This window comes from Pogona vitticeps, chromosome 1 (assembly GCF_051106095.1).
Source record: "Pogona vitticeps strain Pit_001003342236 chromosome 1, PviZW2.1, whole genome shotgun sequence".
Classification (NCBI taxonomy): Eukaryota; Metazoa; Chordata; class Lepidosauria; order Squamata; family Agamidae; genus Pogona; species Pogona vitticeps.
Window position 1 is genome coordinate 73,265,842 of NC_135783.1, and position 16,661 is coordinate 73,282,502.

Here is a 16,661-nt window from a genome sequence, read left to right on the forward strand (position 1 = left end):
AACATGATGTCTCTGTGCATTTTTTTCATGAAATAGTTCAAAAACTAATAAGAAAAATTCCCCAAACCACTGGGAGAAAACTTGTAATAATTTTGTTCTCACCTGTGAGAGTGAAGTAAGTAAAGATTTACATTTCTGGTCCTCTGATGTGAGATCAACATTATTGTACATTTCTGTCTCCCATTCTGTATTCTACTGGCTGACATTATGGAGCACAGCAGGGAGACTCCCTTTGCATAGTCCTGCAGTGAGAAGAGGCCACGCAAGGGTGCCATTTTGAGTGTCATGCCAGTATTAACATGTAGTCCGTACTCAGTGAAGAAAAGTTTGAGTAGATTTATTCTTTGTGAAATATTGTGGCACCAATAGAAAATCGCATACATTACTCTGTATATGCCCAGATAAATACCTTGGTAATAGCTTCCACCTACAATAATCTCTCTCCTGTAGAACTATTGCCAGTTAAAGGGATTTTTCAAAATAACCAAACTACAGATAGCCATTAGAGAAACCAATGGCTTAATAGACTATTTTGTTGTTTCTATTTTTATAGGCTTTTCAGCGACAAGTGCATGAAAGTCTGACTCAACTGGAACTGATTAACAAGCAGTATCGCCGCTTGGCCCGAGAGAACCGCACTGACTCTGCTGGCAGCCTTAAACAGATGGTCCACGAAGGAAATCAGAGATGGGATGACTTGCAAAAGCGAGTGACGTCCATTCTACGCAGGCTTAAAGTAGTTCTCTTTTTGCAATTCATTTCTTCTAATGGTTTATATGTGTAGGGGAGAGCATGTGTGTCTGTGTAGAGAATAGCTGTTTCATATGAGTAGATATAGTTTAGTTTGATTATTTTTAAAGTTTGATGTCAATTTGTAAGGGCTGAATTTGTAAGGGCTAGATTATCTTCTCTTTTTTTTAGCATTTCATTGGCCAGCGTGAAGAGTTTGAAACAGCCCGTGACAACATTCTGGTCTGGCTAACAGAGATGGACCTACAGTTGACTAACATTGAACACTTCTCAGAGTGTGATGTTCAAGCAAAGATAAAGCAACTCAAGGTACAGAAAAACAATCTATAAAGGCACAATAACATAAAGCAAAGATTCCTTATCAGCATTGCTAAATATGCTTCTTTATACACTATAAAGACGGGCTCATATCTGTTGTATCCTTTGTAGCCTGGCCTTCTTTCAGCTTCCTAAATGTGTCTTTTTTTCCAGGTCCTCTGTTAACTTTTTGTGAAGCCACATTGGTCTTTTTTGCTGTCTTCCACCTTTTTTTTTCTTGTTGGAATTGTCTGTAGTTGTGCCTTCAGAATTTCCTTTTTAAGAAACTCCTAGCCATCTTGGTTTCCTCTTCCTGACAGGATCTCCTGCCAATGGGATTTTAGTTATCATTGTCCTAAGTTAATTGAAATTGGCTTTCCTAACATCCAGCGTACATGTGTAGCTATACCCTGTTTTTGTTACGTTTGAAATCATGTAGAACATGGTCACTGTCCTCCATAGTTCCCCTTACTGCCAATTCATCCACCAAGTCATCTCTGTTGGCTAGAATCAAGTCAAGGATAGCTACTTGTTTAGTTTTGCCATCCATTATTTGCAGTAGAATATTATCACAAATTACAAAAGCCAGGAATTCTTTGGAAGGACCATATTTGACACAAGTTGCTTCCCAACAGATATCAGGATAATTGAAGTCTCCCATTACTACTACATGGTATCTCTTTGAAATTCTTGCAATTTGTTCATCAAAGATATCAGTTCATTCTCTTGATAGCGGTTGTCATGATAATAAAATAAAGGCTTTCAGCAGCTGACATTGTAGGACATTATCTGAGAATATTAAAGTTCTCTCATTAATTTTGCATATTCTTTGGCTAATGAGGTGCTTAGGCAACTTTGTGTTTTCATATATATTTATAATTTTTCCATATACTTTTTAGCATACAAAATCTATGTAAATCATAATAGTTTCAATCAAATCATTTGATTTGGGATAATATGTACTGGAAATTGAGCATATAGCAACAACAGCAACGATTGCACCATTGTTATACAGGCCTTTCAGCAGGAGATTTCACTGAACAACAACAAAATTGAGCAGATAATTGCCCAGGGTGAGCAGCTGATAGAAAAGAGTGAACCTCTGGATGCATCTGTCATTGAAGAAGAGCTTGATGAGCTTCGACGATACTGCCAGGAGGTCTTTGGCCGAGTGGAACGGTATCACAAAAAACTGATCCGCCTCCCAGTATGTATTTTTAAAAACAAACATAATTATTTCCAAACCTGTAATTTTCAAGCAGCTAATAGTTCCTATAATGTAATTGTTCAAAAACTTTACAGAGTGAGGCTCTAGCACTCTGTGGGATCCCATCTAGATGTTTTGAATTACTACTCCTTTTAACCCAGCCAACTTGTTTATTAGTAAGGAATTATAGGATTTGTGCTCCAAAATATCCTGAGATGCCCCTGATCTAGAGCAGCCTTTCTCAATGGGAGGTGGTGGTGGTTCATTTGAAGGGGGCTAAAAAAATTATATTCTACTATCCTGTTCTTTTGTTCATGTTGTATCCTTGTTTCACTGGGAGCCTTGGTACCTGAGAAGAACTCCTAAAAGAGTTGTGTCCAAAAAAAAAAGGTTGAGAATGGCTGGTCTGGAGTATGTAATTAAACTGTATGTGCATCATCATGAAGTTGCAATATTAGAGGAACAAGATCTGCCCTGAATTGCATAAGGAGTTCCATAGAAACTTCACTGTGTTCCCTTGGAAAAAAAAGATACACTTTTATATCTATACAGACATTACTCTTTTCAACTCCTCAGACTCAGTGTGGAAAAAAGAAGTACAGAAGAAAAAACATGGAATTCAAACTAAAATAGTCCAATGGGAGAATGCTGGTTCTCAAAAGATGAAAGAAATTGAGCTAGTACTGGTTTAAATTAGTATCTTTTTATAGCCACTACAGTTTGGTTCCAAAGTCCTGCCTGGCTGAAGATAGTATCTTTTGGAAAGAAACTGTTACCTGTTAGACAACGAATAATGAGCCCTAACCATTTAAGACAAGTTTTTATATAGCTATTTTTATTAAAGTTATCTGATTTGTTTAAGGGGGAAAAAGCAAACAAACAGGGAATCAGCAAAGAAAGGAGCAAAACTGAGTTTGAATGTTTCACAGTGACATTTTTGTCTTATTGACCTAACAAGATGTGGTCTGCTGAGAAATATATTAATGGACTCTTTCATGTTGCCTTCTAGCTCACAGACGATGAACATGACCTGTCCGATCGGGAAGTGGAGCTGGACGAATCAGCAGATCTTTCAGACATACATTGGCATGACAAATCTGCAGACAGTGTTCTCTCTCCGCATCCTTCCTCTAATCTCTCCCTATCCCTTCCCCAGCCTCTCCGAAGTGAAAGGTCAGGGAGGGACACTCCTGCTAGCGTAGATTCCATCCCCTTGGAATGGGATCATGACTATGACTTGAGCCGTGATCTGGAGACAGCCGTTTCAAGAGCTCTGCATTCTGAAGAAGAAGGGCAGGAAGACAAAGATTTTTATCTCAGAGGAGCAGCAAGTCTGACAGGTATAATATACCTGTAAACTCAAAGCCCCTTTATAGAGCCCTGCAGGCAAGTTGTGAAGTAAGATATAATGGCCTAAATCCAATCGTTAGTCCCACCGAATAAATGGGAATTTGCTAACACAAGTTTCATTGATTCAGCAGCATTTAGGACTGACATTGGATTTAGGGCCGCCCTTTCAGATTTCTGGAAATCTCCCTAGAGCGGTCCTTTAGCCTGCCAGTATTTGGGAGGAGGTTGCAGGCCTCAGGCTTCTGAGACATCATGTTACTGGCAAAAAGGGGGAACAAGGAGTGATACTGAAATAAAACTGGTTAGATCGGACAACCAAATTGGTCAGAATGAAGGTAAACTCCAAGAAAACCAACATTTGTTAAATACACTTCAACATTGAACCTGAAATAATTGCTTTTCAGAAGTATTCTTTAGACACTTAGCCACTCTCCATACCCACACACTCAGCAGTTCCCATGTGCTGATCAGGTAAAGGCTGTGCTGGAGACATGTAGATTTTTAAAAGAATCATGCAAATTAATATATAAACAGAACAGAATACATTCAGAATGAAACTGGCACAGTCTAGAATTAGATTGATTTGTCCATTGCTGCTCTGTAGTAACCAGTGCTTGATGTGTTGTTGCACTTCTGCAATCCTGCAGGGTCATGCAAGTAGACTTCAGGTAATGCAACAGAGCTTCCCCTTGCTTTTCCTGCCAAACCCTCTTGTATCCCTTCCAGATCTCCTTGAGAAGGTCCAATAGCAGTAAAGGATGGCTGCAGGAGGCAGACAAAATCTTTTCAATTCCCCTGGTGGATAGACAGTGTTGGATATTGTCTGTATTGCAGCTGATTCACTTGGATTATTAAACCTTTCTCAGAGGACATTCCATGATGAAAGCCATTTCCCCTTGTCTAAAAGAAGTGTGTGAAAAACATGTAGAACTGGTTGTTTTTTCTTGCCTAGGAAATCTCACAGGAAGGAGCCTCAAGTAATTCTTGATAACCAATCAACTCTGGTTGTGTTTTATTTTTGCAGATATAGTGATCCCTGAGAGCCCTGAGGCCTATGTAAAAGTTACTGCAAATGTTCTTAGAAATACTTATGGTAGGCATTAAAAAGCCTAACAATTGCCAGAACTCAAAGCACCTATAACAAGTGCCTTCTTAGCACCTCTGCTGTCTTACTCACTACTTAACACAGCCATTGATCCTTACAGAAAAGCACTTGCATGTCAACAGAGACCTTTTTTTACATTAAAAGCACATTTTAAAATGCCATCTCTTTTATAGATTTGCAGGGTATTTTTTAAAAACAAGTTTTAATAGATCGGTGAAATGACGAGGGCTAAGATTTTTTTGTTTTTGGTGCCCCCCCCCCCAAGTATTCTAATCATTTATGTTGCATATCAAGCAAGCTGGCATAAAGATATGACACCATGCTTTGTTCTAACCTCTTGAGGTGATCTGGCTATCATGGTGGATCATGCAGTCATAAAGTTTTGAGAGCATATTTCAGCTAGTCCCATATTTAGACTCACAGCTAGCCATCTCACCTTGCTCCTCACAGATGAATGGCACAATGCCAGTAACAGTGAGAAGATTTTTTTAAAAAATTAACCAAATTGCTTTGGGAATACTAGAACTCTATGATGCCCACCTGTCTCGTTATCTGAATCTCTAACACTTTCTCACTATTTAAATTCTCATAGTATATGTACATTTTGAGCAATGTTCAGCCTCATACAAGCAGGCCTTTGCTCATACAGCATCTCTTCCCACTCTTCCTCCTTCCTTTTTCCATTCAATCTGCTCTGGAAGAATCCCCCAACATTCTGGAAACAATTTCAGGTGCACGAAGGACACTGCTAAGATGGAAAATATATTTTCTCCAGTAGTATCTGTTTCGTTGCAAACAGACACAATTAGATGCCATTCTTTAGGGAAATTTAGTATGAAAAGTGAATACTGAATATTCCTCATATACTTATGAAGACAACTAGAATTTACTTTAATGGAGAGATGCTTTAACTTATTTTTTGTAGCAAATAATTTCACACTTTCTCACTTTTGCAGTTATGTTTCTTTTTCAAAAGACTGGAGACATTAATTTGCTTCCAAATGTCCAAGGAATCTGGCATAACATTTTGCTTTCAAGCTAGAAAGTGAGGTATATTCTCAAGGAAGCGTGACACTTTGATCCTTACAGTTCCTGCGATTTTCAGAAATGCATATGAAGTGCTGTGATCTGTTTATTCTTTTGTTTAGCAATTCATAAGGTAAAACTCTGCATATATTTACTCAGAAGTAAAACACCTTGGATTTCAATGATTGCACAGAAATGTGGCACAACTGTCTTAAGTGCAAGAGATGTAAAATTTGCACAACACTTAGGAAGTCCTAGTAGCATCCAAACTTTTCTGCTTTTTCAAGCTGTCTCCAGATGCCTAATCGTAACACCACAACTATTACAAAAATGTCTCTATGGATGCAGTAATTCAAGGAAAGTGTTCACTCTTACAGTGTGAATAGTTTCTGGAAAATGAATTGTCTTGACAACCAACATATACATTGCTCCTTCAAAAATTACTTTTTTCTAAAGCAGTTGCTAATGCACCAGTGAATTAGTTACAGATTTGATTTGTCACAGACATGCTTCTGCACTAAAACTTTGCCATGCTGACTAACTTAATTAACTTCACCTTCCATCTTATATCTTAGCTCTGACCCAATTCTGTAGCTTAGCTTTTTGGTGATTTCTTTCCTTGTGTACTTGCTATAGGAGAACCAAGTTCTTTGGAGACACACATTCGCCAACTTGACAAGGCTTTAGACACCAGTCGTTTCCAAATACAGCAAACAGAGAACATCATCCGCAGTAAGACACCAACAGGTCCTGAACTAGATTCCAGCTACAAAGGATATGTAAGTGGTATCACTGTTGCCACCTAATGCCTGGATATAAAATGACAGTTCTTGAAATAGTATGGTTGCTGAATTAGGGCCAAAGCAGATGTTGTTTGAAAGCCATAGCTAAAATCTGTGTCTATACCTTTACTTTAGACTAAACATAGGTGTCTTAATTGGAACAAAAAAAATGGTGAGGAGGCCTGTGGGCCAGTTTTAATACCTCCTGCTGTTGCTGTAGCCCTGATCTAGATCAGGTCCACTGCACCTGCAATTTATATTGCAAAATATGGGTGCATTCCAAGAGTGGATCACTGTTTTTGTAGGTGCAGTGGGTCTAATCCAGGTTAAAGCCCCTCTCCAATACTAGGGTCCTAATGCAGATCGGGTCTTCTGAGCTTACTTTAAAGCAGCCATGCTCATCCTTTTATTTATTTATTTATTTATTTATTTATTTATTTATTTATTTATTTATTTATTTATTTATTTATTTATTTATTTATTTATTTATTTATTTATTTATTTTGATCTGGCCATTTTAGAAGCTCTTCTCAGGTTCCAGGGCCCCCTGTCAAGCAAGGATCCCACATGAACAGATGAATAGAAAAATAGAAAAGAAAATGTTCTGTCTTTGTCCCCCTTCAAAAGTGCCAGGGCCCCCATGAGGCCATGTCACTCCCATTGAGAGTGGCTGCTTTAAAGCAAAACGAGGAAAAAATGTTGCTGGGAGCTCCATCTTTAGACTCATGTCTTCTTTGTTCCTATGTTGGTACAAGCAGCAAAAACAATATGAAGTACAGTTAATACGAAAACCTTTATAGTGACATAAACTTTGACAGTGCAGTGTTCTGCTTTATCAAAAGCACTTCTGTATCTGTAGAAGATGCGGGTCAGTTCGACATTTCAGCATGGAGATACCTGCTGAAGTTATGGATCCTCACAGCTGAACTGATAGTACACAATAACTGGTATTTTCCTCTAATTCACCCTAATTGGGGGCCTTACAGAGATATGTGTTTGTGGCATGCAGTATTATAACACTTGAGAAAGTATATCTCAGATTACTTGCAGCTTATGAACATAATTTTCCATACCATTTGATTAATATGAGCTGGCTGAATAGCTCAGTGGTTTAGAGCCAGAGATTCGGAGTTCAAGTCCCCACTGTGCCTCATGGGAGTAGAGGCAGCCTGTGTGGCCTTGGTCAAGCTGCACAGTCCCAGGGTGTCCCCCAGAAAAAGGGAATGGTAAACCACTTATGAGGGTTCCTTACCTGAAAAACCCTGAAAAGGGTTGCCATAAGTCAGAATGGCCTTGATAGCACATGAATATTATTATTATTATTTGTTTGATATCTATAATAGTTGTATCATAGCTTTTTTCAATAATCTGAAGGTCAGATTTGATTTTCCACATCTATCAGAGTTTGTTTGTTTTAGTGTTGTCATTGTAAGTATCACTTTACAATCTTAGAGAAAAATACTGGACAGCTTACTATCTGAAGTTTAACTATTTCATAACACAACTGTGTGTCTTATTGAAGGATTTTGTAGCATTATAAGATCACTGTCTCAAAACCTTCCAGGTGTTCTGATTTCAACCTCTCATTCACTAAACTATAGAGCAGTGGTGTCGAACTGTGGCCCTCCAGATGTTCTTGGACTTCAACTCCCAGAAGCCTTCACCACCACCTCTGCTGGCCAGGATTTCTGGGAGTTGAAGGCCAAGAACATCTGGAGGGCCACAGTTCGACACCACTGCTATAGAGCATTGAGTATTCTCTTGTCAATGGATGTGTCGCTGGAGACCAAAGCCAAGATAAACCATACTATACTTTATCATTCATATTTCCAGTAGCTGTGTACAGATCCGAAAGCTGGACTGTGAATAAAGCTGACAGAGAAAAAGATAAAAAAATTTAGAAGTATAGTGCCGAACAAGAGCTTTTTGGATACCATGGAAAACAAATAATAGGGTTCTAGAGCAAATTGAAGTGAAATCAGGGCCTTTTTCGGCGAGTCTTCTCTTCTTATGAGATGGCCAAAGTATTGGAGCCTCAGCTTCAGGATCTGTCCTTCCAGTGAGCACTCAGGGTTGATTTCCTTCAAAATGGATAGGTTTGTTCTCTTTGCAGTCCAGGGGACTCTCAAGAGCCTCTTCCAGCACCACAATTCAAAAGCATAATTTTTTTGGCAGTCAGCCTTCTTTATGGTCCAGCTTTCCCTTCCATACATCGCTACTGGAAAAATCATAGCTTTGACTATGTGGACCTTTGTTGGCAAGGTGATGTCTCTGCTTTTTAAGATACTGTCTAAGTTTATCATCACTTTCCTCCCAAGAAGCAGGCATCTTTTAACTTTGTGGCTGCTGTCACCATATGCAGTGATCATGGAGCCCGAGAAAGTAAAATCTGTCACTGCGTCCATCTCTTCCCCTTCTGTTTGCCAGAAGGTGATTGGACCACTAGCCGTGATCATAGTTTTTTTTATGTTGAGCTTCAGACCATTTTTGACACTCTCCTCTTTCACCGTCATTAAGAGTTTCTTTAATTCCTCCTCACTTTCTGCCATCAGAGTAGTATCTGCATATCTGAGGTTGCTGATATTTCTTCTGGCAATCTTAATTCCAGCTTGGAATTCATCAAGTCCTGCCTTTTGCATGATGTATTTTGCATATAATTTAAAGAAGCAGGGAGACAATATACAGCCTTGTCGTACTCCTTTCCCAATTTTGAACCAATCAGTTGTTCCATATCCAGTTCTAACTGCCCATTCCATTCATCTGACAAAGAGGGCTGCAGTCCATGAAAACGTAGGGCAAATAAAACTTGTTGGTCCTGGAGATGGGGCAAGACTCTTTGTTGTTCTCACTAAACAGGGCTGCATGAATTGGCTGTGACAGTAACCTGATTCCTTTACTGCCTGTCTCAGTCTGGGTTCCTTGTTCCTTATGAGCTATATATGTTTCTTGTTAGTGTCACTGAAAACTCTACCAAAAAAATCAACAACATTTCATTGACTTGTAAATACACCCTTTATTTTGTTTAGTTAGCATGAAAAACAAGGAGACAGGCATTAAAAATCTGCATATAATTAAGAAAATAAACTTTTTTCAGCTCAATCATAGTGTGTCTTGTTTTAAAAAATACTCTGGAAATTGCTTTGTAGTTAGAATAATAGTTTGGTTGTTTTTCTCAGCATGAACAGGATTAATGAGAATTTGCTGGGGCGGTATTACTGTTTTTAAACAGATGAAGCTTCTGGGCGAGTGCAGTGGGAGTATAGATTCAGTAAGGCGGCTTGAGCGCAAATTGAAAGAAGAAGAGGAAAAACTATCTGGATTTATTAACCTGAACAGTACAGAGACACAGACAGCTGGTAAGTGATATCCAAACTTTCACTGAAAGTATACCAAAAGAAAGTGCTAATTATATACACCAGTAAACCAAAGAGTGTTACCAACTTGTGTGGATGACATCTTTTGTCTTGGGTTTTTTATCATCCATTTTTGAAATAAGGATGATTAAGAAACACAGTCAGATGTTCTGGACTTCTGCTGGCTTTTGCTACTGTTGATCATAAGGCATGTACCATCACTGGCATATTACCATGAGAGCATCTTCCAAGGTCATTGGTCACTTCTAAATCCATTCTGAATCCTTTGCACAGTATTCAGAGACCTTAACTCCATTCATGCCAGGAGAAGAGGGTCCAGAGGCTTATGGTGATAATTTTTTTTAAGTTTTCATTTTGGGACATTCTCGGGCCAATACCTTGCCTTTATGTATTTTAGCAGTTGTCTAGTATGCCTTTGAGACTAAATAGAGCCATGCTTCCAAAATTGTGTGCCGTAGCGCCCCTCACCCCTCATGGAGCCCCATAGACTGGGACACCGCCAAACTGGTCAGGAGCAACTCGGAAGCTTTTCTTTGTTTTTTTTGCCAAGCCTGCACTGGCACTCCTGCTCTCCCAGCTGGCTCCAGCTCCAGCTTCTTCCTGCTTCTTTTTTTTCCTGCTCCCCTCACCACTTTTCTTGTGCTGCCACTGCTCAGGGGTGGGCGAGTGGGAAAAGTTTGGGAACCACTGATATAGAGAATCCTTGCCCAACCTGACACTCTCTGGATACGCTGAAGTGTATGTCTGAAAATTCCACCATGCCCATGCTGGGTCATGATGATGGACCTTACAACCCAGCCCATCTGAAAAGTGCCGGGTTGGAAAAGGCTGATACAGAGATTTGAATATATTCCAATCATTCTGCAACATATTGGCTAAGAAAAGACGTTAGTAGTAGTCTGATTTCACTAAGAGCTATAATGAGAATTGCCTCCTAATATTGTCTCTGCTCTTCTTTTAATCAAACATACACTTGAATCCAGTGGGGGAACATTTAATGATGAAACTGCTTTCACCAATGGAAGTGGAAGGTGAATGATCTTCCTTCCTGACTGTAGCCTCAAGTGTATTTGATAGACCTGCTCTGCAGGGCTGGGAAACCCTTCCAAACCCTTCAAAAGGCAGTCTTTGATTTGATGGACCATGGAGCTTATGATGGAATTGAATTGAGGCTTCTATGGACAACACAGCAGTTCAGATCCCCTATAGGATCTGCTTGGCATAGTATTCATTCCCTGCTGAGAACGTACGTTATTTTTTATAAAATAAAAACATCGGCACTTGTTCTTTGATGTCTTAAGCTGAGACTGCAAGCACAAGTGAGGCATTTGAAACCAAATTAAAAATACGGATCAAAATAATGATTATGGGCAGAGTGATCTTCAGGTTTGGATAAAGAAAGGAAACCCATTTTTACTAGGAATTGATCTAGTTGGATCAGATTCAAAGCTCTGAAGTGCTTCTAAAACTTCAGGTAGCAGCAATTACCAAACATCTAATGAGAAGAGAGCTTTTATGTCACTGGAGTGATGCAAATTATAAAAAGTGACTCTCTTACTAACATTGAAAACTATTTAATAGGTTTTAATATTGGAGGCTGGAACTTTTCCTTTCTTAGCTCATTGTGTCTAGTGGAAAATTCTTGGGCAGACTTGCATTTGTGAGACATTATAGCTCTTCATGAAAATGGTCTATTATTCATCTCTTTTATTAGATAATTTATCAAAGAATGATAATGATTAGAATGTACTATGGAACATAGTAATAAATTAAACAGCTCAGTTCTCTGTGTTAGAATTGTCTTGTTTAGACTTGTTTCAATCAATTAGAGAAAAGTTACATTTGTGACTGTGTCAATTCCAAAACATGCTCTCCAGAGCTCTCATATTTGATTGAAAGTTGTGAAGCTTTGAGTTCAGCTTTACAGTGGACCCTTGACTTACAGATGGCTTGACTTACAGACTTTTTGAGTTACAGACTTCTCTGGCCGCAAAATTTAGGTTTGAATTGCAGGCTGAGATTTGACTTACAGACCAGAAAAAAACCAAAATGGAACAAAAACAGCCTGTTACGGGATTAATCGGTTTTCAATGCACTGTAGGTCAATGGAGATTTGACTTACAGACTTTTTGACTTGAGAACCGCCTTCCAATACGGATTAAGTTCTCAAGTCAAGACCCCACTGTAATTGGAAGGACTCCAAGGATGGGACACAGATTATTTCTGGGTACATGGTTGCCCTTGACGGTTTAATGTACTGTTCTGTCCAGTTTCCATATCCACAGAGTGGGGAAGGATACTTACTGACAGTGTACCATGAGCAACACATCTTGAAAGGGCAGGTCGATGCTGAGGGGTCAGTTGGAGACAAGGCAGAATCTGTCTGAACCTTGGACAGGTAATGGCTGGTAATCCCAGTCATTAAGACCTGAACCTTTGTTTATCTGAATTGCCTCATTATAGACTCTAATTTGTGATGAAATATTGGCAGAATCAGGCATTATGTTAAGCGTCAGTTTTATAGCGTGAGATCTCCCCGTAGGTGTGATTGATCGATGGGAGTTAATCCAGGCCCAGGCATTAAGCAAAGAATTGAGGATGAAGCAGAATCTTCAGCAGTGGCAGCAGTTCAGCTCGGATCTAAACAATGTCTGGGTTTGGCTGGGAGAAGCTGAAGAGGAGTTGGAACAACTGCGTTGTCTTGATCTCAGCACTGACATACAAACCATTGAGCTCCGGATTAAAAAACTGAAAGTGAGTACTAAATTTCCAAATTTGCTTTTGTTTTACTTATTCAACATCTTTCCCCTATTGCATGTGCAAGAGGAGCATTTCAATACCCATTCAAGAAGGCACTGCTAATTTACAGACATTTTTCTCCTTCACATCTTACAGCCCAGGGGAATCAGACAATAACACTGATTTAATTGTTTCTTTAAAGGCCCATATATGCACTCGTGCTTAACAATCATGAAACCACATGCATTCATGGGCAGTTTGTGAGGTGATTCACTGGAACAAAGAACCTGCAGGCAAAGGGTGGCTAGATGCACTTGCAGAACGGTCTTTGCAAAAGAGTAATGAAGGCATAAAGCTGTTACCTTAGATCACCCAAACTCAAGAAAGGCCAAAAAGAGTCACAGTGACTGCCTTTCTTATATTCTGATATAAAATAGATGCAACACTATATTTGCTTTTGGTTCCTAGCACCAATGTTTTGGTTCTATCCTGTATGCAGATAGTGTTCGTCTCTTAGTGTGTGGGTGGTAGATTATCCGTGATGTGACCCCATCTGTTAATTTATTTTTTTACATTTATGGGCTGCTTCATGACAGAGGTGACAGTGTGGCTGAAAGTGAGGAACTGAAACAAATAAAACCCCCATGTTGCTTGCTCTTGTGCTAAAACAAGTGATGAGCACAGTCAGCTCCTGCAGGTACAGGAATGTCTGTTAAAATTTAGAAGTTTCTCCTGAATTAGACTATGACACTGCTCACAATTTTTCTCAGCTCTGAAGAAATATTATATTTCTTCTCCTTCCTCAGGATCTAGGACAACACCATTACCCAAGCCTAGAGTCTCCTGATTCTCTAAGCCTACTAAAACAGTGCTCCTTCTGGGCCCCCTCCTTTGTGTGTTACTTTTCATAAGCAGGTTGTGTGCTCAGTCCAGTTGTTTGAAGAAAGAGCCAGTCCCTGTTATTTTTTTTTCCAAATTCAGCCATGCCTTTAGGCATTAAGTTCTTAAAGATTTTATTAGTTTGTTCTGACTTCTATTGCAAACACTGAATCTGGTATATTATATAACAGGCTGTTGCTACCCAGCTGTCAGACATTTCACTTAAATATGGCAAAGTACTAATAACTTTTTTTAAAAAAAGAAAAGCCCTCCTACATAGTAACTGTCCTTAAATGATGAGATGGTTAGAGGGGTGGTGGAACATGTTCCCTCTTGAAATCTCTTCCAGGTTTCCTTTATAAAAGTTTTATACCATTCCAATCTTTTCATATTTTTTTTAGGAGCTGCAGAAAGCTGTTGATAACCGCAAAGCCATCATTTTGTCCATCAACCTGTGCAGTTCAGAATTTATGCAGTCTGACAGCGAGGAGAACAAGATGCTGCAGGAACGACTCTCACAAATGAACATGCGCTGGGACCATGTCTGTACTCTGCTGGAAGAATGGCGTGGCTCACTACAGAATGCTTTGATGCAGTGTCAGGTCTGGTTTTACCAAAGAAAAAAGTTCCCTCTACACTTCTGGGACAAAACGTAGCTCCAATTTGCTAAGTGACAAACTTGAATGTGTGCACATCACCATCTCCTGCCTTGAATAAACTAGACAAAATTTTTTATTTTTATTTTTTTTTTACTCTGAGAAGCCTTGTATAACATTTCACTCTGTTCGGTGAAATCTGCTACACTATTCTCTAAGTTGTAACTCCTGCTTTGTGCTGTTTACCATAACAGAAAAGTTACAGGTCTTCAGCTTAGGTAGAACTCAGGGTTCCTTAAAGCAGGTTTTAAAGAACTATTGGGTCAGATGGATATGGATGACTATTTCTGAATGAGTTAATTTGTCACCCTGAGCATGTTAACATCAGAGCTTGTAAAAGTTTCATTGTGGAATATAGCCACAGAATCCTCCCTCAAAGGAGATATTACATTAATTATAATTTTTACATTAATTATAATTTTTCTCCAGGTTCAGATGATACTGCACTTAAAGGTATACATAATATCCTCCTGTTCCCCAAATCCTGGGTTATAGAATGAGGAGCAAGCTACCCATACATCATCTTCAAAATATTTTGAAAGGGGTGAAAGGAAGGTGCATGTACACAAGTCATTCATTACTGTCAAACTGTTTTTTTTTTTTTGAAATATTGGAGAATATAGTGCCGGGTGCCACTATAAAGCTGTAAAGCACAAAACCATGTTCGGTGTTAATATCTTACTTGTCATTTCTAGGACTTCCATGAGATGAGCCACGGTTTGTTGTTGTGGCTAGAGAACATTGACAGGAGGAAAAATGAGATTGTTCCAATCAGCCCAAATCTGGATTCTGATACACTGCAGGATCATCATAGACTGCTAATGGTAGAGTACTTTTCTCTTAATCAGCACAATAGCACAATCCTTCCCATAAACCATAATGGGAAGATAAATGAGAGCAGAAAAGTTAGTAATTGGAATGGATATTGTACACTAAGCTGTGGGAAATTCCCACACTAAGCATACTGTTGTACCACTTCCTCTGTTATGCCTCAAGTGCTAGGACCATTTTGATTTGGTACAGAAAGCTATATGTATGTTTTTTTAAAAAATATTTTATTTGTTGTTGGATCCCTTGACATAATCAGGTATTTGAAGACGAGACTATTTAGCATGTTGCCCAGTTCGTATTTAAAACCAAAAAGCCAAGCATTAGTTAACACTTGGCTGTCTCCCCACCCACCCACTGTAACAACTGCTAGTGTATGGTGGCATAGCAGGAACAAGCTGAATTGTATGTGGGCTTCTTACACATTGTTTAAAGCTTGATTGCCTTACAAACAGCAAATACGACGTGAACTGCTAGAATCTCAGCTGAAAGTGGCATCTCTTCAAGACATGTCCTGCCAACTGCTAGTCAATGCTGAAGGCAAGGATTGTCTAGAAGCCAAAGAGAAGGTCCATGTCATTGGAAACAGACTCAAGATGCTCCTGAAAGAAGTCACACGTCATATTAAGGAGTTAGAGAAAATCCTAGATATCTCAAACAGTCAACTGGTAAGTCATCTGTCATCATAGTAATTTTTTTTTGTGCCCAGATTCCTTATTAATGTGACTTTTCATTACAAGAGAGCCTTTTGGTACATTTACATTTAATTTCTTTGAAGGAAGATTTTTTTCTCTCTCTGCTACAATTTATATGTATCTTCCTTCCTTCCTTCCTTCCTTCCTTCCTTCCTTCCTTCCTTCCTTCCTTCCTTCCTTCCTTCGCTAACATATTTTGTATTTGCAATAAAATTGTAGCCCTTCAAGGCTGTATCAGATAAATAAAAATATAAAAATATATATACATGTTTCCTTTTCCAAAATGTGGCTTAAATAATTTCCATTAGGTGTTCACATCCCTTCTATTCATCTTTTTTAAAAGTACAGCATACAAAGAATGTGATGATTTTTCAGCCTATCCTGTGTATCTCAGTATGTAAAAATAATATCTACAATTCAATAGTATTCTTTTTCTATTGAGTACACAAAACTTCTTGGCTTCTTAAAAACCAATAAAGAGCAACTGTTTTCATGGTCTTAACTTGGCCCTTAGTAACACTACTGTATCCAAGGCAAATACTTTTGTGGGTTTTTTTTTCATGCATTGTATAACCTGTGGTGACTTTGTTCCAAATTGCATGTGGTCCTTTCTGCCCCTTTGTTGTGGATAACAAGTTTGGGTTTTATAACCTTTCTGACTATGTTTATTCTCAATCTTAGGATTTGTCCTCCTGGTCTTCAGCTGATGAGCTGGACACTTCAGGATCTCTCAGTCCTGTATCTGGAAGGAGTACTCCAAGCAGGCAGAGAACGGTAATGTCATACCAGACACCTTCCACCAGCTTTAGGATGGAAGCATCAGATAGCTGTAGGCAGGTGAAAGGTTACACCATCTCTTCCTTATAGGCAAGGAAAAGGACCCAACCCAGAAAAATTTCCCACCAACAAAACACTGCTCTCCTAAACTTTCCTCATCTCCTTTCCTGCATGAAATCAGAATTATAAAAAGGTA

At 39.0% G+C, this 16,661-nt stretch overlaps 1 protein-coding gene across 12 annotated transcripts in view; it reads left to right on the forward strand.

Annotated features, from left to right (window-relative positions):
• SYNE1 (spectrin repeat containing nuclear envelope protein 1) overlaps nt 1-16,661 on the forward strand; it is a 350,189-nt gene that overhangs the window by 321,011 nt on the left and 12,517 nt on the right. For 10 of the 12 annotated variants that reach the window (XM_072995212.2, XM_078383243.1, XM_078383236.1 and 7 more), the window contains 12 exons: nt 554-736; nt 922-1,059; nt 2,063-2,254; nt 3,264-3,594; nt 4,629-4,697; nt 6,372-6,514; nt 9,747-9,873; nt 12,434-12,645; nt 13,911-14,111; nt 14,861-14,989; nt 15,449-15,661; nt 16,370-16,462. In XM_072995212.2, coding sequence (XP_072851313.2) covers nt 554-736; nt 922-1,059; nt 2,063-2,254; nt 3,264-3,594; nt 4,629-4,697; nt 6,372-6,514; nt 9,747-9,873; nt 12,434-12,645; nt 13,911-14,111; nt 14,861-14,989; nt 15,449-15,661; nt 16,370-16,462 — 2,031 coding nt within the window. Of the gene's footprint in view, nt 1-553; nt 737-921; nt 1,060-2,062; nt 2,255-3,263; nt 3,595-4,628; nt 4,698-6,371; nt 6,515-9,746; nt 9,874-12,433; nt 12,646-13,910; nt 14,112-14,860; nt 14,990-15,448; nt 15,662-16,369; nt 16,463-16,661 lie in introns of those variants that run through there. The other 2 variants (XM_078383244.1, XR_013540562.1) reach the window with 2 other exon arrangements.